The following is a 26,441-nucleotide window of genomic DNA, read 5'->3' on the forward strand; positions in this document are numbered from 1 at the left end:
TGGAGAGGAGGAATCAATAGATCCCTTGCGCTTGCTGGCCAGACATTCTAGCCTAGCTGACGACAAGCTATAGGCCAGGCAGAGATCTTGTCTCAAGATAAATGGTGTTCCTGAGGCGTGACACCAAAGGTTGTCCCTTGGACTAGACACACACACACACACACACCTACATATTCATATATGAATACCATAAAACAGAGTAAAAGAACACTGACATATAACATTAAAAATATTTTATTATCTTTATTTATCTGTGTATATGTATAATTGTATATGAATATGTGTACATGCACCCCATGGCAGTAATGAGAAAGTCAGAAGAAAAAAGCTTGTGATAGTCACTTTTTCCACCATGTGGGTCTCAGGGATCAAATGTAGGTTGCCCGGCTTGGCAGCAAGCCTCTTTACTGGCTAAACCCTAATATAAAACATTAATGACATAAATTATTGAAAGATGGTATGGCATCACTTTGAATGTCCTTAAATTTTTTTACTGTGAAAACAATAGCTTTAATTTATCAAAAGAATTTAAGTGATTTGGGATGGAGGGTGCACATCCCAGTTTAAAAGTACAAATTAGGGACCAGTAATATAGCTCAGTGGGTAAAATTTAGTTTCACACAAGTGTGAAAACCTGAGCTCAAACCCTGGAAGAAAAAGAGAAATAGCTCCACATTGTCCTCTGAGCTCCACATATGCAACACGCACACACACACACACACACACACACACACACACACACTGAATTTTAAAAAAGAACAAGAATTCAAAACAGAGGAACAGATGATGATGGAGTTGTAAGTAGATGACCTATTATGACCCTGAAACTCTGGGAGACAAAAGATGTGAACACTGTGGTGAGCCTTCTACAAGGGACCCAGGAGATGACAACCATATTGTGTGACCCACAGTGAGACTCAAAAACACAAAGCAGCAAGGCTGTCTATCAGCTCAGGGCCCGTCTGCCCACAGGTTCTAGCTTTGTAAGGAAACTTGAGGTTTGAAAACACAAACTGTCTCCCAGATGATCTTGGAATAAAATGCCTTTTATCTATGGTGAAGAAAACAGAGAATAAGAAGAGACAATATCTAAGGAGTCTTAGAGAGCAACTGTTGGTTCAACTTCTGTTCACAGTAAGTCTCCATTGAGATAATGCTATGGAAGTCCTTCCAAAGGCTAGCTTACACCACTCAAAATAGTTTATGTGGGTTCAAACGTTTTGCAATCCATTATTGCTTCAATAGTCAGGTATGTTTGCCGAGCAGGTAAGTATATATGTTCAAATATGCCTTGTTAGCATGCAGTTGCATTTGACTTTGAAGGGAATGTCTGTGTAAGGAGAAATCATCTAGCTCAGATCCCACACAATGAATTGCATGAAAAGACCCATGGAAAACACAAGGAAAAGAGGAAATCAATAACAATCAGCTTGTTGTTATCCATACTTTGAATTATCCATACTGTTCAATTCAAAGTAGTAAGTCCTCATGGATAGCATCAAGTTATTTTTAGTACAGATGAGAAAATCCTGTTAGTAGTTGAGATAAAAATTGAGATGTCTTAGGTAGAGTGAAATTCATCTTTAGTCTTATGATTTTATAGAACTTATTATCATAGATGCCTTTTTTGCCTTGTGTTATGTTCAGGGGAAGCTTCTAAAAGACATACTGCCCTTCACAAAGCACTCTGCCATTTCCCTGACCTCACTGTACACCGACTCATGCTGCAGGATACTGCTGGCTGGGAATGTGGGTAAGTCCTTGTTCTGACCAATTAAGCTGTGTCTTAAGAGCCTTAAGAGCATGATATAAAAATAGCTCTTGAAAAACACGCATGACATTTACAGAGACAAATGAAAGTCTCCATGCTCATGGTGAGAAAGTTATGGCTACAGTAGGGTGGGTATGAAAAGCAACCTTCTTTATTTTTTTTTTTTGTTTTCTTTGTTTTTAATTTATTTTTATTGGATATTATATTTACATTTCAGATTTTATCTCCTAAACCTCCTTCCCCCACCACCCAGGGACCTCCTATCCCATCCCCCCTCCTCATGCTTTTATGAAGATGTGCACCCACCTACCCGCCCCACTCCCACCTCCCCAACCTCAAATTCTCCCCCCACTCGGTGTTCATTCTTCATTGGACCAAGAATCTCCTCTCACACCTATGCCTGACAAGGCCATCCTCCCCTTCATGTACAGATGGAGTCATGGGTCCCTCCCTACGTGCTCTTAGGCTGGTGGTTTAGACATTGGGGAGCTCTGGAAAACAAACCTCCTATGTTTGTGGCATATGTCCTCCTTCCTGTCTGACCAGGGGCCAGGATTTTGAGTCCTTATGTAAAATAGTCCTTAGACAACTTTGAATGCAGGTGAAAGCACCAATGAATTTATCCTTCATCTTACATAGTGTTTAGTTCTTCTGGACATCCTTAGGACTCAGGTTAGTATCTAAGATTCTGCTAGGCCTTCTGGAGGCTGAAGCTCCAGGATTGTGAGAGGGGACACAACTGGAGACTGATTCCTGGCATGTCCCAGGGTATCAGCTAATACCAAATGGCTTTATACTACCTCAGGGAAGGATCCAGGACTTTAGCCCCCATCCAAGGCATCTGGGCCAAATAATATTTGTTTTGCTTGTTCTGTGACAGGGTCTTTCTATGTAGCTTTGATTGGCTTGGAACTCACTATGTAGACCAGGATGCCCTTGAAATCATAGAAATAAGCCTGCCTCTACCTTCTGAGTATGTGCCACCATGCCCAGCCTACAAATAATTTCTTGTGCTGAAATTATAGAAGTTTCTGATAGGATTTTTTTGGATCACTTTTGTATAATATTATATCATCTGTAAGTCGGAAATAATTTTACTTCTCTTGTTATTTATAGCCCATTGATCTTCTCTTCTCTTATTGCTTCAGCTAGGATGTCAAGCACTATATTGACTAGAAATGGTGAAAGTCAACTCTCTTGTCTTGTTCCTGATCTTTGTGAGAAGAGTTTTGAGTTTGACATGCTTTGAGTTTTCTACATTTAACATCATGGTGGCTATTGGTTATTCATGCATTAGCTTTTATTATGTTGAGATATGTTCCTTGTATCCCAAGTCTCTCCAGAGATTTTATCATAAGGCAATGCCAATTTTCTCAAAAAGGCTTTTTCAGCATCAATTGAGATGAACATATTATTTCCATCATTGAGTGCATTTATGTAGTCCAATTTTGTTCACTGTTATATTTTCATTGAACTATCATCAATACATCCATGAAATGAAGCCAAATTGATCATATTAATGGTATTATTGACATATTCTTTAATTCAGTTTGCAAGTTTTTTTAAAGAATTTTTCATCTCTGTTCATCAAGGAAATTGGCCTATAATTCTCCTTTATTGTTAGGTTTTTATCTGGGTTGTTATCAGGGTAATCCTAGCTTATTAAAATGAGCTTGGAAGTGTTTCTACCCCATCTATTTTATGAAACAATCTGACTTAGTATTGCTGTTCATCCTTTCTCTTTTTTCAAAATTTGACATAAGATTTCACAGAGCCAAGGGTGGCCTCCAACTTGCTTTATAACCAAGGACAACCTTGAACCTTCTAATCATACAGGGATGTGCCACCACACTCAGTTTTATGCAGTGCTGGGGATCAAACCCCAGATTTCTCACATGCTAGGCAAGCCCTCTACCAAGTTCCAAATCCCTTATTTTGTATCTGGTTTCTCAGAGTCTATTCTATCTACCAATATAAGTGCCTAAATCAAAATAACTTGTTATTCTGGGGAGTGTTTGCCTAAAGAATATAATATCTAATTAAGGACTCCAATGTTTAAATTTTATACAGAAGGACATGTTATCCTTTGCAGTATTAGTTCTTTCATGGATCCACCTCATGATGAAAAGGTATGAACTTTAGCTTTCCATATAAATACAGAAATCATCTCATGTTTGCTGAGCATTGTCCAAGAGACATAGAAGATGGAAGTGCAAGTGCCCCAAGTACTCTCCAAGTACAGACTCTACTGCAATTTAAGCTGCATGACCCCAGCCTTTGCTTGCATGCTATCTTAAGACAGAGACAGAACCTTTGGATGATCAAATGTTCTTTAACAGCTTTGAACCAATATGCATTAGGAAAGGGCAGAGTTTTAGCCTGGCTATTTAAGAATAGCCATAGGAAACTGAGTCGGCAATCTAAGAAACTTATAAGAAAATTTTTAACCCTCTAAGTTCTCAAGGAATAGGAGACACGCAGGAAAACTGCAAGCTCCTAGGACTATGGTCACAGAGATGACCCTAACTAGATAGTCCAGGGGATGTGCAATCTCAGTGTGCAATCTCAGTGTGTCCATCAATGAGTAGAGAGAAACATACAGAATATATTACTGTAGAACAAACTCTGGGAGTGTCTTCTGAAGCCCCTTAGGGGCTCAAAACCTGAGGACAAATGTTAAAGAAGGTATCCATTGGCCCTCACAATGCTTTTGAAAGAGAATAAGCTGTGTCTACTCATTTTGCCAATAGCTTACAACAAATGCCTCCTACCCCATACTCCATGCAAAGAAGAACGTAGTCAATGATTTCTCTAGATAAAATTTGCAAGTAAGAAAAGTCTCTTGGTCAATCTCATCCTTGGCCTTCACCTCCTGGATCTGCTTTCCTGATGGTCTTCACTGTGTCTCTCACAACTACCAACCATCCACCAAAGTCCATGACAAAATAACAAATATATGAGCTCCTTTCTCCAGCAGGGGTATATGCAGCGTAATACTTCTCTAGAATTAGGGTATTTGTGGCACCTCAGTAAGCAAGAGAAACCCATCAGAGTAGAGCCTTGATCGCTGTCTACCCTACCACTCATAAATGTAGCTCCTCGATGAGAAATGATTTTGCTTAAGGCTGTATTTTGATTCATTCCAAGATCTTCTTGTTGCCATCTAGAAATTCAAGCAGGTGCTTTCCTGGCGTGCCCATTCTTTAGAAATTATTCAGGTGATCTACGTGGAAGACAAGCAGCTGGTGCTTACCGCCTCCATTGATGGCTCAGTGAGGTAAACTCAGACAGGTCCATCCTGTGAACTTGGGGTTTCTAGTATGAGCAGAGTCAGAGTTGGTGCTAATGTTGATACATTTGGTTAAGATGCAGTGCTTTGGGTCATTTCTTGGCCTTTTGGCTAAGACCGGGAGTGTATCTATTCTTACCAGTTTAATATCTGATGTGTCCTCTATCTGAGGACAATATAGCAACCATAATATTCCATGAGCGAAGGTTATAACATCTCTTGATGGTACACCCCCTTCATGAGGCTTAAGAAAAAAAGCATAATCTTAGAACATTTATTAGAATAAGTTTATAAGTAAAAAAGTTATATAAAGAAGCTTTGAGAAGCTTATTGCTAACTTGAATTCTTTTTCTATATCCATGGACATGAGGACTCCCCTATGAAAATAGGGGGCAGAAACACAGGCCTTAGAATTGTTTTCTTTAATGTTTGCTCTTACACAGACTCATTAATCAAATACCACTTTTTTAAAAAGTTATGACAAATATTTACAGTAGAATTGGGTTTTAAAGGATTATTTCAGAGGATGGAACAGGATAGGCAGCTCAGAGAACTAGACTCAAACCTGGTAAAGGCCACAGAAGGAGATTATGAATCAAAGAAAAAAGTTTAAAAACTAGTAACCAGGAAGAGCGTGTAACCACGTAGAGTAGGCACAGCTGTCATCCCAGGTCTTTGGGGGATAAAGAGGCAGGGCATCTCTTAGGCTTAGGAATTTTAAGCCAGATTGAGAAATCTAGTCACAAAGAGAGAGGGAAGAGGAGGGAGGATGGAGAGGAATGAAGGAAGAACAGAGAAGAAAAGAAAGGAGAGCCGGAGATGGAGGAAGAAAGAAAAGAAATGGGAGAGTGGGACAGAAGGAAGGATGTATAAAAAGACAGAGAGGAAGAAACAGAAAGAGGGGGAAGAGAGAAAGAAAGACAGAAATAGAAAGAAAGAAGGAAGGAAAGAAAGAAAGAAATGGAAAGAAAAGAAAGAAGAAAGAAATGGAAAAAGAAAAAAGGAAGGAAGAAAGAAGGAAAAAAGAGAAGTATAAGGAAGAAAGGCAAGAATTGGGAAGGGAGGGGAGAGGACAGGTGAGGAAGACAGGAAAGGGAGGAAAAAAAGAAGAGAAGGGAGGAAAAGAAACAAGAGTAGCAGAGGAAGAAAGCCGTCCAAACAAAAGATCACCCAGTAGAGAGAGAGGGAAGTTGGCTAGTTGTTTCAGAGTGATTGACTTTTATGTTTCCTACTTACTTGAACTTAACTAATTAATGTAATCAATGCTAAGCATGCAAACTTAAAATACTAAAAATACATGGTCAGATATAAAGAAAAGGAAAGGGAAGGGAAGGGAAGGGAAGGGAAGGGAAGGGAAGGGAAAAGGGAAGGGAAGGGAAGGGAAGGGAAGGGAAGGGAAGGGAAGGGAAGGGAAGGGAAGGGAAGGGAAGGGAAGGGAAGGGAAGGGAAGGGAAGGGAAAAGGGAAGGGAAGGGAAAAGGGAAGGGAAGGGAAGGGAAGGGAAGGGAAGGGAAGGGAAGGGAAGGGAAGGGAAGGGAAGGGAAGGGAAGGGAAGGGAAGGGAAAAGGGAAGGGAAGGGAAAAGGGAAGGGAAGGGAAGGGAAGGGAAGGGAAGGGAAGGGAAGGGAAGGGAAGGGAAGGGAAGGGAAGGGAAGGGAAGGGAAGAAAAGGTCATGACATTTCTAGAAACAAACTGCTGCCCACCTGAAATGTTTTTAAATCATGGCAATTAATCATGTTCCTAAAAGAATGGAGTTAGACAGTATTCATAGATCTAGCAAGGCTTTGAGTACATGAGACCAATCAAAATACAAATTAAAAGGAGAAATTATTATTATTATTATTATTATTATTATTATCAGGATCCTTAAATTAAAATTCAACAGATTCTGGCTAACTCTGTGGGCTTGATGATAGGGGTTCAGTTGGGGACACAGCTGTATAGTACCTAGTAGGTATTGCTATAGATTTGAATACTTATTTATCTTTAAAGACACCAGTAGCAGGTTTTATACTGGAAATAAATGGCTAACTAAAGGAGAACTAAACTAAAGGAGAAAGTTAGAGATCAACATGGAGAATGGGACCTGCCATGTACAGCCAGGGGAACCCTGATGTCATTCCAGATAGAAGTCACTAAAGAACTGTAATACAGGAAGATCCAGGGGAACTTTAGAAATATCAAGATCAAGATGATTCCCTTGAGGGGGCAAATATATAGAGCTATTTCTTGTGTCAAAAAGTGACCTGTTGTTTTATTTGTAGGAAAAAAATAGTATTATTGCAAATGCCCTTAATAACTTGGTCTTCTGGTTTTACTTGGGCTTATTTTCAGCTACCCATCAACAGAAATGTTTGATGAAGGTTGTAGTTCATGTATTTGTGCATGCATACAAGTACATGTGCACATGTACACATACTAACCACAGCTATAGAAGCCTCTGTTGCTATCAGCATTGTTCTCTTCTCTGTGTCTCTTTAGGCTACTATAAGAAAGCACGTTAAAATGGATTGTTTACAAACAAGAGAAATATACTGCTCATGGTTCTGGAGACTGGAAGGTCCAAGATCACATATCAGGAGATTGAACAGTTAGAGTTTATTCCCTGCGTCACAAATGTCACCTACCTAACTCCTAACATGGTGCTAACTTTCCATCATTACAACAGAGCACTTGATTAAATTAAAGGTGGAAGGTTTTAAGCATGCCTGTGTGTGAGTATGTATGTGAGAAAGTGTGTATGAGAAAGTGTGTGTGTGTGTGTGTGTGTGTGTGTGTGTGTGTGTGTGTGTGACATACAAGAATATGCTCAAGTGATGGGGGTGCACATATGTGCCATGGTGCACATGTGGAGGTCAGAAGACAACTTCTTGAAGTCAGTTCTCTCATTTCACGTTTCTGTGGATTCAGAGGATCAGACTCTTGTCATCAGGCTGAGTAACAAGTGCCTTTTCCCCATGAGCCACATCGGGAGCCCACAAAGGATGGGCTACTTAGGCCCAGAGCATCAGAGACTTCAGTCCTGAGTGGTGTGGCATCCTTGTTTTTAGGCCATCAATGAGAGAAAGCCTCCTGATATAGGGGCATGGTGGAGGAAAGCTGTTCACTTCTAGAAGCTGAGAAGCACACAGAAAGGGTCACACGACGTTTCAAAGGCATGTCCCCAGTGACCAGTTCAACTATACCCTGCTTCCTTATAACCCATTTACTGTGAACTCATCCACGGATGAGATCCACACCTGCATGATCCCATCAACTCTCTCTAGCACCACCAACTGGAGATGAAATGTCCAACACCTTAGCCTTTGGGCATATTCTATATCTACCCCGTGACAAAGTGGAAAGGGTCAAACAGCTCCATCAGAACGCTTTTGTTAAGGACACTACTATAATTTAAATGTTCCCTCTAAAACTCCTGTTGAAATTTCATTACAGACATGAGGCATTAAGAGAGTAGGAACTTAATTTGACAGTGATATTTAGAGGTTAGGACTCCTAAGAAATAACCAAAGTAGTGACATGAGGGTATAAGATAAGGTGCTGATGTATGAGACTGTGGTTCATTAAAACGAGGGCTGACAAGATAGCTCACAGGGTGAAAGTACTTGCTGGTAAGCCTGATGATCTGTTTGAGCTTAGAAACATACATAGTAGAGAGGAAAGCAACTTCCACAAATTATCCTCTAACCTCCATACAAGAACCCACGTATACACACACACACACACACACACACAAATCAATAAGTAAAAATAAATTAAAGGATAACAGCCGTGAGTAAGGATAAATTTGCCTTGTCCTATGATGCTCCTGGACAGCACTGGGACTCTGTAGAGAGCCCCCCACTAGCCTACTAGCATGGAGGATTTTACCCTATATGACTATATGGTTTTGAATCTCTCAGTCTCAATGCATCATGCAGTCAGTTATAGAAAAGAGAAGTAGACTCTTTCTAAGGCAGGCATTAATTCCGTTCATGAAGGTGGAATTCTCATGACCTAAACACTTCCCAGAGACCCAGAGACTCCCTCTCATACCATCCTATCAGGAATTATGGTTTAACATGACTTTGTTGGGACACAGACATTTAGACTAGTGCACTGTTCAAGCCAGTTGTCCTTGGCCTGGAGAAATTATTTTTATGATTCCTTTAAATGGAACACTCCCCAGATACTCAATTCATAGAGCTTGTCTCTATTAATAGCTGTCTCAAAGCACTGCAGCCTTTGTAAGTAAGCCACATCCTTTGGCTAATATATGCTGCCACATTCACAACAGGCACACATTCTAACATTCTAAATCCTGTTTATAAAATGATTATGACTTTTCAATGGAGAAAAAACCATAATTGAGACTTAAGCCTGGTCTATTGGACAGGAAATTAGAAGCCTTGTGATGGCTCAGGGCCCATATCTAAGATTTAGGATGTCAGGTAGGGCTATTCACTTGGGACAGAGCCATAAGGAACAGGAAACACCGTGAGGCTGGAGAGCACATCGCTTTAGCATGGGTCTGGAGCAGAATTCATTTGGTCTCTTAACCTTCTTGATTCTCGCTTTAAAGGGCTTGTTATAAATGCTCTTAATAACTTCATTTCCTTATTGGTATCAGCTATGGGAAGGCCATGCTACCTCAATAATGCTGTAAACTCAAATACAGGAGGATGTAGGATGCTCATGGTAAATCCTCAGACCATGTCGAGTATGAAGAGTCTCATCAGGATATCCATGCTTGTCCCCTCCCTCAGTAGCTATCTCCTTGAGGTAGTCTCTATCTGAATTGGGTAGAATAGACTCTACTGTTAATCCCTTTGGGTTGTCCTCCTTCTCTGTGAGTACAGCAGAATCCCTGGATAGTGCTGAAACCAAGACATAAAGAGATGTCTGTGCAGAGGCTAACACAGAAAGAGAAGTATCTCATGAGGTAGCCTTATCTAGCCAGGAACTTGCTTTAAATCTCTGGGTGGCTGGACCAGATTCTCAAAGACAATAATAATAATGGCATTCTATATTAGTTTAAATCACCTGGGAACACTGGAGAAGCTTCATGGGGCCAATGAATAGGGAAGAACTTTATCATTCTTCCTGTGAACTTTGGAGAGGAGGAATTATGCTTTGCTTAGAACATGAGGGGAATTCAGTATCACTAAAAGCATCCCCAGATCTCTTGTTTCATGAGTTCTGTTGTTGATAATTTCCTAATTGGACAGATGAAACATAGCGCATTGTAAGACCTAACTTAGCTCACAAACTCTCAGTGTGGGTTCTGATGAGCTTATGGTATCGGGGTTGTGTGGAGGGAAATGTCTTCCTTGTTTTCTAGCTTTCATTGGTGAAGATTGCAGGCAAAAGATCAAGTTGGCTAATGCCAAAAAGTTACAGGTTAGAATTCAGACTGATAAAAATGTTCACATTAAGGGTTGGGAGTGTAGTCCAGTGACAAGATGGTTATCTGGTATGCTTGAGGCCCTGAGTTCCAACATACAGGTTTACATATGTTTAGCTCTATAGCACTTAGGGAGAAGAGTACTGAAAGAACTTTCCAAGCCAATCCATATGGTCTATGGCCTGTGATCAAGCTTATGTCTTCTGACCATCCAGTTACTTCCCTTTCCTTCCTTGCCTCTCCTCCAGGATCTGGAATGCCACAGGTGGTCATTACTGTGGGTATTTTGGACAACGAAGAATGTTTGAATTAGCCCAAACAAGTGACTTCATTTTGCCATGTGATGTTAATGAATATCCCATAGAGATTAAAGAAGAAAGCAAGTTCACAGAAAAGAAGCAAAAATATGAATATCCTCTGATATTTGACCGTGAAAGGTGAGGTCACTCAGTTTTCTTGAAATGGACAGATAAGAACTAAATTATTATTATGGGGTGGCACTGTGATGCAATGGGGAATTCAAACTCAAAACTTTTCAGTAATTTCGAAGCCCCATGGAAGGGAGAAACATGTAAATAAAAAATTATAATTCAGTGCAGTAGGCCTGGAAACTTGTAATTCTTAATAACCAATTGGCAATACCAAAGAAGAACAAAGAGACATTTGGGTCAGTAGAGGCACCAAATAACTTGAGATCATGATATGATATAGTCCTACATATGCATCCTGGGGGTGGTGGGAGAGTGGGGGAGATAGAGTAGATAAAGCTACAAAAGTCTAATAGAACCAGGTTTCTAGCTGCTCATGTGTGCAATCTTAGTACTCCCAGGACTGTCATGGGATACCTAGTGAAACTCTCTGTCAATAGACAAAACAAAAACAAATAAACAAACAAATGAACTGAAGAGGTGGTTTTGTGACTAAGAGCACTTACTGTTCTTGTATAGGACCACAGTTCAGTTCCCACACAAGGTGGCTTATCACCATCTTCCAAACTAGAAGCCTCTTGGGGCAGTTTTCATAGACAATGTCCTTTTGGAGAATCCTCAGTGAGTCAAAGCTAGGAAGACTGGATGCCATTGTTTAGTGCCAGGAATCCAATAAATGCTGGAAATTAGAACGGAAGCTCAGAGTCAGAAACTACAGGACTCAAAATCACAACCGACTTGGAGAAAACAGAGAAGGTCTGCAGATGACGGAAAAGCTCCACCAGGAAGCTCAAGTCTTGCCTTGGCTGGACAGCAATGAGCAACAGAAAGGAGTCTGGCTAAAATATAAGAGCTAGACTTCTCGAACTAGGCTCATCAAGGTTGGCAAAATTCAGTAATGAACAATAATTAGCCCTATTGTTGGCGATAATTAGCCTTGACTATCTGTGTATCTTGTATTAGTTACGCTACTTGCTGCTATGACCAAATACCTGACAAAGATAACTCAAGGAAGAGTTTGTTTTGGCTCACGTTTACATGGCACCACCCATCTTGGCAGGAAAGTCACAGTGACCAGAGCCTGAAGAAGCTGGTTATGAAGCAGAGAGTGGCAAATGTTGATTATCTTACTTTTTTCCTTTGTATTCTATCAAGACCCCAGCCCATGGAGTAATTTAGTGAAGGGTTTCTGACCTCAAAAAACCTAATATGCATAATCCCTCCCAGCTGTGCCCAGAAACTTGATTCTGGGGTGTATCTTAATACATCCCAGAATACTTCATATTATGTGTTCATACTTTAGATTATGTGTTCTAGTTTGTGAATGTAAGTCATCTTTATGCATGAGTCCTTTGAGGACCAGAGTCTTGTAATGCATCTTCATAACCCCTGTTCTCAGATCAATGTCAGCACCCAACAGGCACTCAAAAAATTGTTCTGAAAAACAAATAGTGAATATTACAAGCACAGGGGACATGTTGAACTTATAGATACTAAAGCATGATGCGGTCATCCTAACTCAGATAATTTAAATGTATGATTTGTGCTTACACTGTGATTTTAAAAACTAAGTTTGCTCTCTATTGCAAATTAAGCCTTGTTCAACAGAATGACTCTGTAACATTGCATTTGTTTGTTTGTTTGTGTGTGGGAGGAACAGAGAGTACAGGCAACAACAACTCTGTGGAGGTCGGAGGACAGCAGATGATAGTGAGTTCTCTCCTTCCACCTTGTAGGTCCTGGCAATTGAAATGAGATCATCGGGCTTGGTACCTTCGTCCACTGAACTTTCTTTCTGGCCCTAGAATGATCTTGTCTCGGGATACATTATTGATTTCGTTTAGAGGTGTTTTTAATGCTCAGATATGACTTTCTAAATATATATGTAAATAAGTTTTAATTGTAGAGGGAACTTTCCAAGGCCATTCAAAAATCAAGCACTGAATTTATAAGGCTTTTTTCCATTTTCATTGTATAGGCATCCCCGCAAATTATAATTGATGATCTTAATTACACGGACTATTCTGGAAGAGTAGAAATCGCTGTAGTTTCCCTAGAGGGAGATCTAGGAAGCAAAATGGAATAAGAATTAGGTAGAGTCAGTGTCACTGGGACTGGTGCCATGAGAGTTGGGCAATGTGGGGAGCAGAGAGAGAGGGCACATGGATATTTGATGATTTGGCAAGGAATAAAAGCTATAGCTATGCACTTGACATTTTTTTTTTGTATTTTTGTATGCAGATGGAAAAAAATGAGCTCAATGTCTTTGCTTTTCAAACGTTCACCTCCCAATCCCTTTGAAGTGCAACATGATTTTAAATTTTTCAAGTCTCTTTCTTCTCCAAAGGTAGCTAAGATAACAAAACTTACCTTTGCTTTTGAATTTTTGAATCCAAATATTCTCACTCGTGTAATGCTAGCTTTTTCTTGTTGCTCTTTTAAAATTGCCACAACTTTTTTGGCATAGACAATACAAATTAATTCTCTTATAGATGTGCAGGTAAGAAACAAAACTGAAGTGAAAGCACGGTGTGGTGTGAGTCTCACAGGACTGAAACTGAAGTGTCACCAAAGCTGTGTTTCTTTTAGGAGAGTCAGGAGGACTGGGAACCCACGTTCCTCATTTTGTGTACCCCCTCCCTACATCATCAAAGTCAAAGATGCAGCATATGGTCACAGGTTCCCCTGATTCAGTGGGGAAGGTTTTGTATTTCTGGGGAGTGGAGTGATTACCCTGGGGACACTTAAGTAATAAGTCAGGAGCACCTCTGCCCTCAGAGGCAGAGTCCATGTGTAATGTTCCTGGTTTGAGCTGACAATGACTCTGTTTCCAGCATCCCTGGCAGGGAGCATCCGTTTCTGGGCACGTTTTGTGCAGTCTGAGAAAAAATGAGCTGTCATTATTTATCATGCTCAAGGATGGATGCAGTATGGGACCAGAGGTCTGCAAGTAATTAATTAATTCCCTCTGACTCACCAACAAATAAAGCAAGCACACTTCTCTAAATTAATCTCTAGTCCAGGCTGCCCCACAGTCTACCAGTCACACTCAGTGTCTTTCTGAGCTTTCTGGCTCTATCATGTTACTCATCTGTGGTACCTATGACACAGGCAGAACGTGCCTTCACCGTTCCCAAGCTCACCCCATCTTCAGAACACTCATAAATGAGCAGAGGTTGATACCTGGAATATGAAAACAAAACAAAAAACCCTTGAAAAAATAAATGTGGGAAAAAAAAGAGTCCTAAAACTCCTTTAAAAGCTGGGATATTTCACTAAAGAAAAAGTATATGACAATGAGCACATGGAAAGACACCTTTATTTCATGGAGAAATGTACTTTAGCAACACTATGGGATTCCACTTCAGGCCTTCCAGAGTCTAAATAGTCTAGTGATACTACAAACAGTAATCTTGGGTTTGTCATACAAACAGAAGTGGCAGTCATACAAGCTGGTAGAAAGTCATTGAAGATCAATATGGCAGTATCTGACAAGACTGAAAATAGCTGAGCCCTACTGAGTGTATATCAACTCAGGAGATGGGCATAGGAATGCTGGGAAGAAGGCTAGTTTGGTTTACATAGTGAGTTCCAGGCCAGCCTAGGCTACATAAAGACTTGTCCCAAAAATCAACACACACACACACACACACACACACACACACACCCCTACACACACACATACATCCCAAACTAAAGGTGATATGATAACTGAAATATTAAATAAATTGGTTAACATTCTTAGAAAGGCTTTGTAGAGTCCTTGAAACACTTGAATACAGCAAATTTCTTCTCTTGCCTTCTTATTGTCCCACCTCAGTTGTCCAGTGGGAGAACAGGCTTCCACAGCAGTTGACTTGAGGTTGATTCACTTGGAGTCTCTGATGAATCTAGGCAGTGTTCTGATCATTTCATTTTGACACAGTTTGCAATGACAATAATATCACTATAGTCAAGCTTCCACTGGGGCAGCTTCCACTGGGGCAGCCCCTTTCCTTAATTTGTCACCAACAGACAACTTGCCTAAGATCTATACCAGTGAGTCAGGTTTGACCCCCATATTTTGATGGATACTTGATGGATAGAACGGGCCCCTTACAGTAAATCATTGCTTTGTTTTATAGACTCGCCGATATGCTTTGGAAGGTTTCATGACAGAAAACAGAGAAGCAGGGATTGTTTTTGGTTCTCTGCCTATATACAGGGTAAGTTAGAAGTTTCTAGAACTAAAGTGGTAACAGGACAATACGAAATCTGACTTCTCATTGCTGATGCAATCAGCCTTCAGGTGCTTCCATAAATGTAGTGATTCCCTTCTCAGGCAAGTCTTGGGTCATGTATATTAGTAGCTTGAATTGTCCACCTCAGCTGTTACACAGAAGAGTGTCTTTGAGCTTTGACCTGGCAGTTCACACCTTCAGGATAAAACCCTGATGCCTTAGAGGAGCATACAAACTTTCTATGATCTGGCTCTGCCAGACTTTTGAACCCTGTTTTCTACTGTGTTCTCCCCATACTGTCCCTATATTCCAGCACAGCTTTAGTATCACTGGATACTCATCACTGGGCCTATGCTATTATCTTCCAAAAAGTCATCAAACCCTTCATCTAAGTCTCTGCCCCAAGTAACCAGTGTTAATTATTTAATGAATGCAGCCAGGAAATAATAAACCAAATGCCAAATATGTCAACTCAATATCAACATCTATCTTAAGCGTTACTTAACTTTCTAAGGACATGTTCACTGTAGTAGATAACAAACAACAATGATGGTGCTGACATTGACAGTGACAGGTGGGGAGATAGATGATTCAGTAATTAAAGTTCTTGCCATACATATATAAAGACTTGAGTTTGGATGTCCAGCACCTACACAAAAAATAGAGTGTGCCTGGAATCCCTGTGCTGAGATGGCAGAAATAGAAGAATCCCTGGGGTTCTTGAGCAACTATTCTAGTTTGATCAATGAGCTTGAGGCTCAATGAGAGATCAGTCCTCAAAAACTAAGATAGAGGTCTGGGAAATGTCTTAGTGGGTAAAGTAGTTTCCATACAAGCATGAGTAACAGAGTTTAGATCCTCGGAACTCATGTAAAAGTTAGAAAATCGAGACAGCTCACTTGCAATCCAGATGCTTAAAAGACAGAGGCAGGGGATCTGCTAGGCCAGTTGGCTAACTAGATCAGCCCAAACTGGCAAGCTCCAACTATCCTGCATCAGTGAATAAAGCAGAGAGTGATCAGGAAGAAAACTGAGATCAACCTTTGCCCTCCAAAGGCATGAGTGCATACATATACCTGAACATCTATGTGCATACACACACACACACACACACACACACACACACACACACACAGAGAGGGGGGGGAGGCGGGGGAGACCTAAATTCCCTGTACTAGGAAGACAGAAACAAAAGGGTATAGAGTTCAAGGCCAGCTGGAAATACATAAATTTCAAAAGCATGGGGCTAGAGAGATGACTTCAGTGGTTAAGACTATTTGCTGTTCTTCCAGAGACCTGGCTTCAATTCCTAGCATCCACATGGCAGCCCACAACTTCTGTAACTCCAGCTCCATGATATCTAGTACCCTCCTCTGGCTACTGAAGATACCAAGAACACATACATCATACACAGAAATATACAAAAAACCTCCAGGCAAAACACCCAAACACACACACAAAATTTTTTTTGAAAATTAAATTAGACAAACAAAACTAACAGAGGAAGAAAGAGAGAACAATGGATATCCAAAAGGGAAGTGTAGCTTGAAGCAGATGCACCTCCCATGTGACACCTTAAGTTTGCACTCTAGAAGTAAACACTTTAAACATGCTTGATGAAGTCTGTGCTTTGCAGGTACCAAGTCCCACGAGTTTAAGATTCCTTCCCCTCATTGGCTCTGAAGCACAACGAGATTCAGTGGACGGCGTTCATGTGAAGAAGAAGGGAGCTCATGGTCATGAAAGAGTAAGTTACGTGCATCCCACAGAGTACTCTAATTCCATACCCACATACTCACCAACCCACACACACGTGTGCATGCACACACCACACACACACACACACACACACACACACACACACAGAGAGAGAGAGACAGAGACAGAGACAGAGACAGAGACAGAGACAGAGAGACAGACACACAGAAACACAAAGAGACAGACAAACAGATACACAGAGAGACAGACAGAAAGAGACAGGTGCACACAGACAGACAAAGTGTGTTCTTAATTACTTCTCTCACTCAAAATATTCTAACCTGAAATTATTTCAGTGCATATTTTCAAGAATATTGCAGATATATATGTGTTTAGCTCAGTGAGATAAAAATCCATATGTTTGTTGGATAGAGCGGGAGGAAAATCAAATACAGAGTGCAACAAATGAGGCTACCCTGATGCATCTCTAAGTAAGCTCTGTAAATGTCTTAGAAGCCAACTGGATATGACATGGCTGAGTGACCATAACTGTCCTCATTTTGGGTTCTTACTGCATCTATGCCTGCTGTGGGAGCCCTGGTATCAGCGAGCTTGCCAGCAGCGTTTGTCCCCATGTGTTAACAGAAAATAACATTCAGTGCTTTTAAATTTCAAAGTGTTCTTATTGTAAAGGATTCGCTTTTGACAATCAAATCAGAAGGAAATAGGAGGTTCTTCGTAGATGTGGGGAGTTGGTACCAAAGACCACATGCTAATTAAATAATAAGCCTGAGATCTTTCCCGTCAGATTTCATGATCCAATCTTATTCCAGTAGCACTAGAAGTTCCATGAGCCTGACTAAACCTGTGCTCCCTTATTTAGTCATCAGGGTATGCCCAAAATTAAGAGAGGGGTGTAGTCCAGCATATACCTTTTATTGTCCATCACTAACTCAGTACTTGATAACAGACACAATGACAACACTAACCACTTTTAAAAAGCCATTTTTATTAAATCAAGGTCGAAAATGTCTTCATGATTTTGTTAGCTTTTGCACTGAGTGAGACTATGTACGAGTTCCATTCATCAGCCAAGCTGTCAATTAGTCAAGAAAAAGCTATTGGCAATAGAGGAGTTTTCTATAAAAATAATGCTTGGTTTTAGTTTAAGGAACAGATGGAATGGCATGGTATGAATAATCCAAAAGTAAAACGTAAAATGTATATGCATTTCTGTTGGGTTTTACAATTCATATATTTAGTTCCCCATATTTTTATTCTTTACATTTTATCTAATTTAACATTAAATACATTTATTTCTATGCAAATACTAAGCTTAGAAATAAAGATGACCACACAGCCTTTAAGAACGCACATAATGAAATTAAAAACAAGTCATGGCTAGAGGGGCAGGGGTTGGTAACTCCATGTCAGTTAATGAGCATGTGCAAAGCCCTGGGTTCAACCCCCAAACACCATAAAAATCAAATAAAGAGCCTGGTGTGGTAGCACATGCCTTTATTCCTAGCACTGAAGAAGAAGAGACAAGCAGGTCTCTGAGTTTGAGTACAACCTGGTCTACAAAGTGAGTTCCAGGACAGCCAGGGCTGTTAAACAGAGAAACCCTGTATCAAACAAGCAAGCAAACAAACAAAGATTATAGAAACATCCAGTCACAGAAAAAAGAAAATGTATGTGGAAGACAGTATGTACATATATCAACATACTTCAAAGGAAACCTAATGTTAAAAATTCTCAAAATTTTATTTTAGATGAAAAATTATACTCAGGGATCTTGGGAGATACCTCAGTTGCTAAAGTGCTTGGACTGCAAGCATGGGGGTCTGAGTTTGGATCCCCAGTTCCCACAAAGCATGCTGGGTGCAACAGTATATGCCTGTAATCTTTGCACTGGAGAGATGGAGACAGGAGACCACTGGGACTTAGGGACCAGCCAGTTTAGGCAAGTTGGTGAGCTCCAACAATGCATTCAAAAGAACACCTGCATTTTGCAGTTACAAATACTGAATCATGGGAAATAAATAACTATCAAAGATCCCCCAAAGAACCCAGTAACAGAGCTGGAATTTAAACCTAGAAATTTACATATTTAATTCAACCTGGATGTTTAAATTTAACACAGTATAATTCAGAGGTCCATGAGTTGCTGGCATCTCCTGATAGGAATAACCTTCTGAGGGTACACAAACAATGCCAGCCTCCCCATTCAGATTTATCTTTCTCCCAACCCCCATCACCATCTGACTTCTTGTCGTACAGTGATGTCCCTCCTTTCTACAATGGCATCTTGGTGTTCTGTTGTTCTTGTTGTTTTGAAAACTCATTTTTCTTCATTGTCTTTATTCTATGGGATCGTGTATCCTATAAGGCTACATGCTTTGACTGACTCCTTCTGGGAAGGAGGGAGAACCTGCTGAGTAGTGAGCTGAGGAAAGAAATGAAGGAAGCACCTAAAATGGCAGACATGATGACACTTGCAGCATGGGGATGCTCCCTCTGCTGGAGTGTGCAGGTCATGAACAGAGCTGAGTCTCTTATCTTGTCTCAGGGAGGGAGGAGCAGAGACAAGACCTGTTAGAGTGTTCAAGCCTGAAAGAGCTGAAGACAGAGGCTGGGCCTCCAAGCTCTCTGCCTCTTTACCTTGTACATCTCTTCTTCCCTTTATGTGTTATAAAATTTTGTAAACAAATCCCAGAAATACCTCAGGAATGTCTGGTATTCAACTAGTATCCCATAAACACTGATTGAATGTTACTATCAATGTATCTATGTATTTATCTGTGTGTTTTAATTTTTTATTTGTGTGTGTGTGTTGTGGCAAACATGTGGAGGTCAGAGAATAGCCTTCTGGAGTCAGTTCTTGCCTTCCACAGTGAGGTCAGAGAATAGAACTTAGGTTGTCAGGTCTGTGTAACCAGCACTGTTAGCAGCACAGCCATCTCAATGTCCTAAGGAATGCTTTTGAGATAAGGTCTTGCCATGTAGTTCTGGCTAGTCTTGAACTTGTTATATTCTGGACTGTACTCATATGTGTGATAGATCCTCCTGTTTGACCCTTTCCACTTTGTGTACATGGGTCCTAGAATGGATAAGCACCTTATTAAGTAGCTTAACAGCTCTTCTACAACCCTTGGGAGTTCCACCTCCTCCTGCCAACACTCTTCTGCCTGGAGATACACAGGATTGTTGAAATCACTTCATTGCTTGTCTAAGAGGAGGAAAATCTTTAGTGGTGGAAGTTGAGAAATTGCACTTGTCTATAATGCCTTTTACTAACCAATGTACCCTTTATCCTGCAGTCACGGAGGAGAAGCATGAAAAGGAATCTAGTGCCACAGATAAATCTGGCTTCATCCTTCTTCCCAACCACACCTAAGTAAAGAGGAAGCCTCAGAACTGGCTGCTGTAAAGGAAGTCACAAGGTCCAGATCTAGTCAAGATGAAGATGCCACACAATCAGATGGTTACAAGTTTCTCTACTTCAGGTCATCCTGGTAATGGAGATTGCTTAAGGGGCTCTGGACACCTCACAGGGCCTGCAGCCAGTTTGCCAACATTTTTACACATAGAAAAACATAACAAATGGGCAACAAGATCACACAAGGACATAAATGAAATCCGTAGCCTGGGTAGACCCAAATGATATGGTTAACAGTGTTAGCTTTGCACCTCCACCTGTTCACCCCAATCCATAACCAGAATTAGAGCGTGTGCAGTAAGAGGCAAATTATGTGTGTGTCCTGTTGTGTGAATACAAAAAGGGCCATTGTCACTGTCACTTTGTTAATTTGAAGTACTAGGGATTGAATTCAGGACCCTGACATGCTAGCCGAGTTCAGTTATATCAGCAGCTCTGTATTGAGATGTGGTCTCACTAGATTGATCTGGGAGTATACATTTAAGGTTCAGTCTCCAGATCTGCCAGGAAAATTACTATTAAAATAAAAAGGAGGAAGAAGAGGAAGGAGGAGGAGGAGGAGGAGGAGGAAGAAGAAGAAGAAGAAGAAGAAGAAGAAGAAGAAGAAGAAGAAGAAGAAGAAGAAGAAGAAGAAGAAGAAGAACAACAACAACAACAACAACAACAACAAGGAAAACAAGAAGAACAAGAAGATCCCTGTCCAGTCTCTCAATCAATATTTATCTACTTCATTGGGGGATGGGGGTAGTGTCACCTGGAAGCTGTGGAGGAGAATTCCTGGAATGAAGCTGTGACTACAAAAGCTGATTGGCTGATTAAAACTTCAGTGCCATAGAGAGGCTGAAATGTTGTAAGTCCAGAGCCAAATTATCTTAGAGCTATCTCTAGTTTCCTTAATAGCCATTACTTGTCCTCCTCTATGTATGACCCTATGTCTGCTGTGACCATTAGGTAGGTACATCCTTTAGAATGTATAAAGAGACCTCTAGTTTCCACCAGTCAAAGGCCTAAGAATGTGTCAGATAGCATCTAAGGCCTAAAGCTGAGTTTTTCCCCACTTTACTATAACCCACCTATGTGATGTGCTTTTTGTTACTGTTTTATTGTCGTGTAAAGATACCATGACCAAAGCAACTCTTAAAAGGGGGATGCATATAATTGAGGGCTTGCTTGCAGTTTCAGAGGGCTAGTCTAGTATCATCATGGTGAGAAGCAGACAGACAGGCATGGCACTGGAGCAGTAGCTGAGACCTTCACATCCTGATTCACAGGCAATAGGCAGAGAGATACTAAGTCTGGCCTAAGCTTTTAAAATGGCAAAGCCCACTACCATTGACCTGCCTCTTTCAGCAAGGACACATCTTCTCCAGCAAGAACAAATCTATTCCCACAAGACCATACCTCTTAACCCTACTAAACAGTTCATCAGTTGGGGAATAAGCATGCAAATACATGATCCTACAGAGGGCATTTTTCCTCAGATACCATAGGTTACCCACCAAGCTATCCAAAGTGTATTAGTTTATGACTTCCTTTGTTCTGTTACTATAACAGTTCATGATATTGTTGCCTTGTTAGCATGTGATATTTGGAGAAACCCAATTCTGTGCTCCTGGACAATGGACACTTACATTTGGCTCTGGAATAAACTCTTTTATCCCTTGAGGTGAGGGCTGTGACTTTTGTCAACAGAAATAATATCCAGAGTTTCTTGAAGTCAGAAATTGTTTCTATTTGGTTTAGAAATGGGTCCAGATAAGTAGAGCTTGCTGGGGCTCATCTTGTTCTATAAAAACTGATCTTAGGACTTTTACCACATGACCAATTGCCACCAAGCACAGTGGACTCTTGGCTTGGTGGCCATGAAACCAAAACAAGTACAGCCAAGATGTAAGGACTGAGAAAGATTTATGACTGGGATGGAGTAAAGAAAAGCAAGGTCCTCATCAAACTAAAGGAGCATGGGTACATTATTTAGGTAGCCTACATATAGACACACTATATATATTTACTAGGGGATGACCCATACCTGAGCATGCCTGAGCAATCAGAAGAAAGGCATTAGATTTCTGAACAAGTTCGTTTTAAGATAAAAAAAAAAATCCAAGGAAACATAGTAGTTGTAGTTTGGGGCTCAAGATCACATCAAGCACATGTTTAAAGAGTTAAAATGATGAGCAAATGCCTCTGGGATTGCTCTGCTTAGAGAATAACATTTGACCTGAACATAAAAGAAGAGACATTTTGAAGACAGGCTGAGAAAGGTGCTCGTCCTTAACAATGTCAGTCTTGCTTAGCAGCTAACAGAATGTTAGCTAGTGGATATTGTATGTAAAACACGGAAGCATTGGAATATGACAGATAATGAGTCTGATTTTAAACATAAAGCATGAGAGAAACGATCAGAATCGAAATGGGAGAGTTAAGTAACCTGGGCTTCTTCAGGAAATGATTCTGAGCCCTGAGTCATAAAAGTGTTGCCATGGTAACAACTGTTAGTCTACTTTCCCCAAAGCATCACACCACTGCTTGGTTAAAGACCGGAAAAGAAAAGTCTCTTTTTGAAATTTTGAGTTCTCATTCTGTAAGACAATTCTGTCTTATGTGGGGATACTAAATCAGTAATGACAAAAATACAAGCAAACTATACTTAATAAATAAATAGAATAGTGTACTTAAAGAAAAAACTGGTGAACCCCTTTGTCACCCCTACTGAAGCTTCTCTCCAGGCTTAGAATGAAGCCTCTACTACCCTCTATGGCCCCATCATGGTTTTATCTCCACATATCTTTCTTCCATCTCAAGTGGCTTCATAGCCCTTTCTCCTCAGTAAATGGCTTTTTCCCAAGCCATTTACTGCTGCCATTTTATCATTATTTCTCTATCATAACATATAATACCTTTAAAATTCTGGAAATGCCAATAATATTTTGAGAGCTGAATATTAGTAGAAACCAATGTGATTTTATATACTTCATAGAAAAGGGTGCTAAAACAAATGATGAAGAAAAGGTACAGAAGCAATAAAGGGAGAATAAAGGACACTGTGTCCTGTATGCTACACAGGTAGACTGACTTCAACCAGTTTCTGTATAGAGCCAAAGGAGGAAAGACCAGAAAATAAAAAGACTTCTGACATAAACCAAAATGCCAATCCAGTATTATTAATCATGAAAAAATATCCTTCAGGAAGGACAGTCAAATGTCAAATAAGGTTTTGACAACAAAAATGGAGCGAATCAACAGTAATAGACACACACTAGAGAGAGTGCTGGAGCATGCTCTAAGCAGAGGAAAAGAACTAGGCACTCAGAGATGGAGACGGTGCATACTAGAATGGAAAACACACCACTACCCCACAGTACATCAACAGGATGAAGCAGCAGCTTTGAAGATTAAAACAGATAATAGATTACAGGCCTTGCGGCTGAGACACAGCTTAATGTTCTTGCAGATGACACACATTTGGTCCCCAGAACACAATATGGAACAGCTCATGACCACCTATTACTCCAGCTCCAGGGGGATCTGATGCCCTTTTCTGGTATTCACAGGAAGCACACACACATGGCATATGCACTCACACACACACACACACACACACACACACACACACACACACACACACGGCAACACACATACGTACATGCATGCACACACATAAATATGGGTAAAGAGGAATAGTTATAGTTTCTGAGGCTCTTGAATTGCCTGGAATAAGATAATATTAACAATAATTACTTCAGTTTGAAAGGTCCGGGACTCCCCAGAAAGGGGTCCACTTAAGTCACAGGATAGCACGCACCCAAAGGACACACGAGAGACCGTCTTGCTGTAAAGCACATGAGGTGGTTTATCAAATCAGAGCTCTGAGCCAGCCCATATCCCCATATCTCACATAGGGTATAGAGGGACTGACCTCCTGGCTCAGGGGCATAGCGCTTATATATGGGCGGGGTACGGAAAAAAATCGAACTTTCGCGCGGGTGCACAGGATTGGTTGTTTTACCTTTTTTGAACACTAGTAGGCCGTACCATGGGACAGGGTGTAGTTCTTCCCTTGGCCAGTCAGTTTCTGGGATGTTCTTAACAGGCCTTTGTACTGTAACTCCCCCCTCCTCTGTAACTAATTAGATGGACCCAAACCTGCTGGCAGGTGCTTTTCTGCCCAAGGTCTAAGGCAAAAAATTTACACATATTTCATAAGATGGCCTTTATAATTTTTCACTCTACAAGTTCTGATAGGTCAGTAGTGTATGGGATCATCTTTGTGGAAACCACCAGAAAAGTAACAACAGCACATGTTTGGACAAACACAGGAGGTAATTGAGAATAAAAAATAAATTACTTATTCTGAAAACAAAGAGTTGGAAAGAATCATGGAAGGATTCAATAAGTTGAAAATGCACAGCGACTATCAGTTCTCAGACCTTCTAGCTTTGTCTCCCCACATTCCACCCCTGAAATCAGGTCTCACACCTGCAGCTTATTCTTTAGGACAAAGAGTTGACTGCACACTCACACTGGGGTGAGGAACATGGAAGAGAAACCCAGCTCCTTCTCTTTGAAGCTATGAGTTTATGATCCTACCAAGTATCTGACTTTGTACCTCTTGGCATACAGCCCAGGCTAGGCCACATGGTATAAAGTTTGCATGACCCTGTTGCAGTCCTCTTTGTTCTGGGCATTTGAAAGCTCTTTCCTCCTATCCTGTGCTGACATACTTCACCTACCCCAACCCCTAGCCTCCTATGCCTCATAGGGAAACTATCTCTCCCAATGAACTAATTAAACTCCTCTTCCAACCTGAAGGCCTGCTCTCCCCATTAAGGACCCCATAGTCAATATAGTCCTTATAAAGGGTGATCTCAACTTAGCTTCTTTCCACAACCCTGCCACACACCTTTTTATGTTATAACTTTGACATTACAGACGTGAGCTTAAATATACAAAGACTCATGTAACCCTTAGTAGACTGTATATTCAATCTAGTTTTAAGAATGCATAAAAAAAACCAACAACAATCAACTGTTATAAGAACTATGTCCATGGTGGTTTGGAAGAGAATGTGGCCCCCCCCCCCCCCCCCCCAGGCTCAGATATTGAACATTGGTCTCCCAGGCTTCAATATTGTTTGAGGAGGTCATAGAACCTTTTGGGGGTGGTGTCTGGAGGAGCTTGTCACTAGAGTCCCTCTGAGTATTAATATGCTCTTCCACTTCCTGGTTGCTTTCTGCCTCGTGCTTCTGGTTAAATGCAATCTTTTGGCTTCCTCCTGCTGCTAACATGCCTGCCACTTGCTGCTACGCATCCTTACCATGATGGACTTTCATCCTGCTGGCTGGAGCCCTAAGCCCAAATAAACTCTTTCATAAGTAACTTTGACCATGGCATTTTATCACAGCAACAAAAAAGTAACTAATCCAGAAGTTGGTGCCAGAAAGTGGGCTGTGACTCTGAAGAACCTGACTATGATATATTTGAAGAAATATGGAAGACTTTGGGTGATAATGGTGGTTGGATGCTATAAGCAAGCTTACAGGGCCTTTCTGTAGAAGCCTAGCACAAGGACTTTCAGAGAGTAATGACATTAGCAACTGGGTGAGAGCCCATTCTTGTCATACTTCCGCTGCCTTCTACTCCTGTTCTTAGAACTTGCCAAAGGCTAAATTTGGAAGGAATAACAAACTGATTTCATATAACAGCACTAAATTGTTCAATATAAAGGGACAGAAAGAAGTATAAAAGAGAAAATAGCCTAAAGGAAGGTGACACAACATATTAATATCACAGTAGAGATTAAGAAAACAAAGGAAGACTGGATCTTTGCAATCATTTTATGCGTAGTGACTAAAAACTAGAAAAAGCCTAGTTTGCATTAGCAAAATAATGACTAAGCAAGGCATGCAGAGAAAGAACCATAGGTTGTTCTCTTGTGAAAGCAGATACTATACTGATGCTTATGTTGGCATGGCTCTCTCACAGAGGCTTTGAGATAAAAGGCTACATTCAGTATTATGAGTCTGTTTCTGTGATTCTTTTTTCAACATGAAAAACTAATGTTTAACCATTAGTTAAAACAATGGTCTCCTCCGCACAGTCCTTCCTAGTGCTGAGACATGATAGAAAAATTAATCGGACATGGGAAGGCAAACCCCTCCCTCTAGAATCTAACTGGGAGTGCAGTACTTTAACAGGATAGCCATGGTAGCAC

The 26,441-nt window shown here is 40.7% G+C and overlaps 1 protein-coding gene and 1 pseudogene across 2 annotated transcripts in view; both read left to right on the forward strand.

Annotated features, from left to right (window-relative positions):
• The window catches only part of Wdr64 (WD repeat domain 64), a 136,037-nt gene extending 115,499 nt beyond the window's left edge, over positions 1 to 20,538 (forward strand). The window contains exons 21-28 of one of the 2 annotated variants that reach the window (XM_034520689.2): positions 1,648 to 1,753; positions 3,842 to 3,900; positions 4,939 to 5,048; positions 10,691 to 10,879; positions 13,112 to 13,217; positions 14,995 to 15,075; positions 16,727 to 16,837; positions 20,109 to 20,533. In XM_034520689.2, coding sequence (XP_034376580.1) covers positions 1,648 to 1,753; positions 3,842 to 3,900; positions 4,939 to 5,048; positions 10,691 to 10,879; positions 13,112 to 13,217; positions 14,995 to 15,075; positions 16,727 to 16,837; positions 20,109 to 20,189 — 843 coding nt within the window. In that variant the 3' untranslated portion in view covers positions 20,190 to 20,533. Of the gene's footprint in view, positions 1 to 1,647; positions 1,754 to 3,841; positions 3,901 to 4,938; positions 5,049 to 10,690; positions 10,880 to 13,111; positions 13,218 to 14,994; positions 15,076 to 16,726; positions 16,838 to 20,108 lie in introns of both variants that reach the window. The other variant, XR_013104249.1, reaches the window with a different exon arrangement.
• Positions 5,152 to 5,328, forward strand: LOC117722104 (U2 spliceosomal RNA; annotated as a pseudogene).
• Positions 20,539 to 26,441: the final 5,903 nt, after the last annotated feature.

The sequence above is a fragment of the Arvicanthis niloticus genome, chromosome 16, assembly GCF_011762505.2.
Source record: "Arvicanthis niloticus isolate mArvNil1 chromosome 16, mArvNil1.pat.X, whole genome shotgun sequence".
In the NCBI taxonomy this organism is placed as follows: Eukaryota; Metazoa; Chordata; class Mammalia; order Rodentia; family Muridae; genus Arvicanthis; species Arvicanthis niloticus.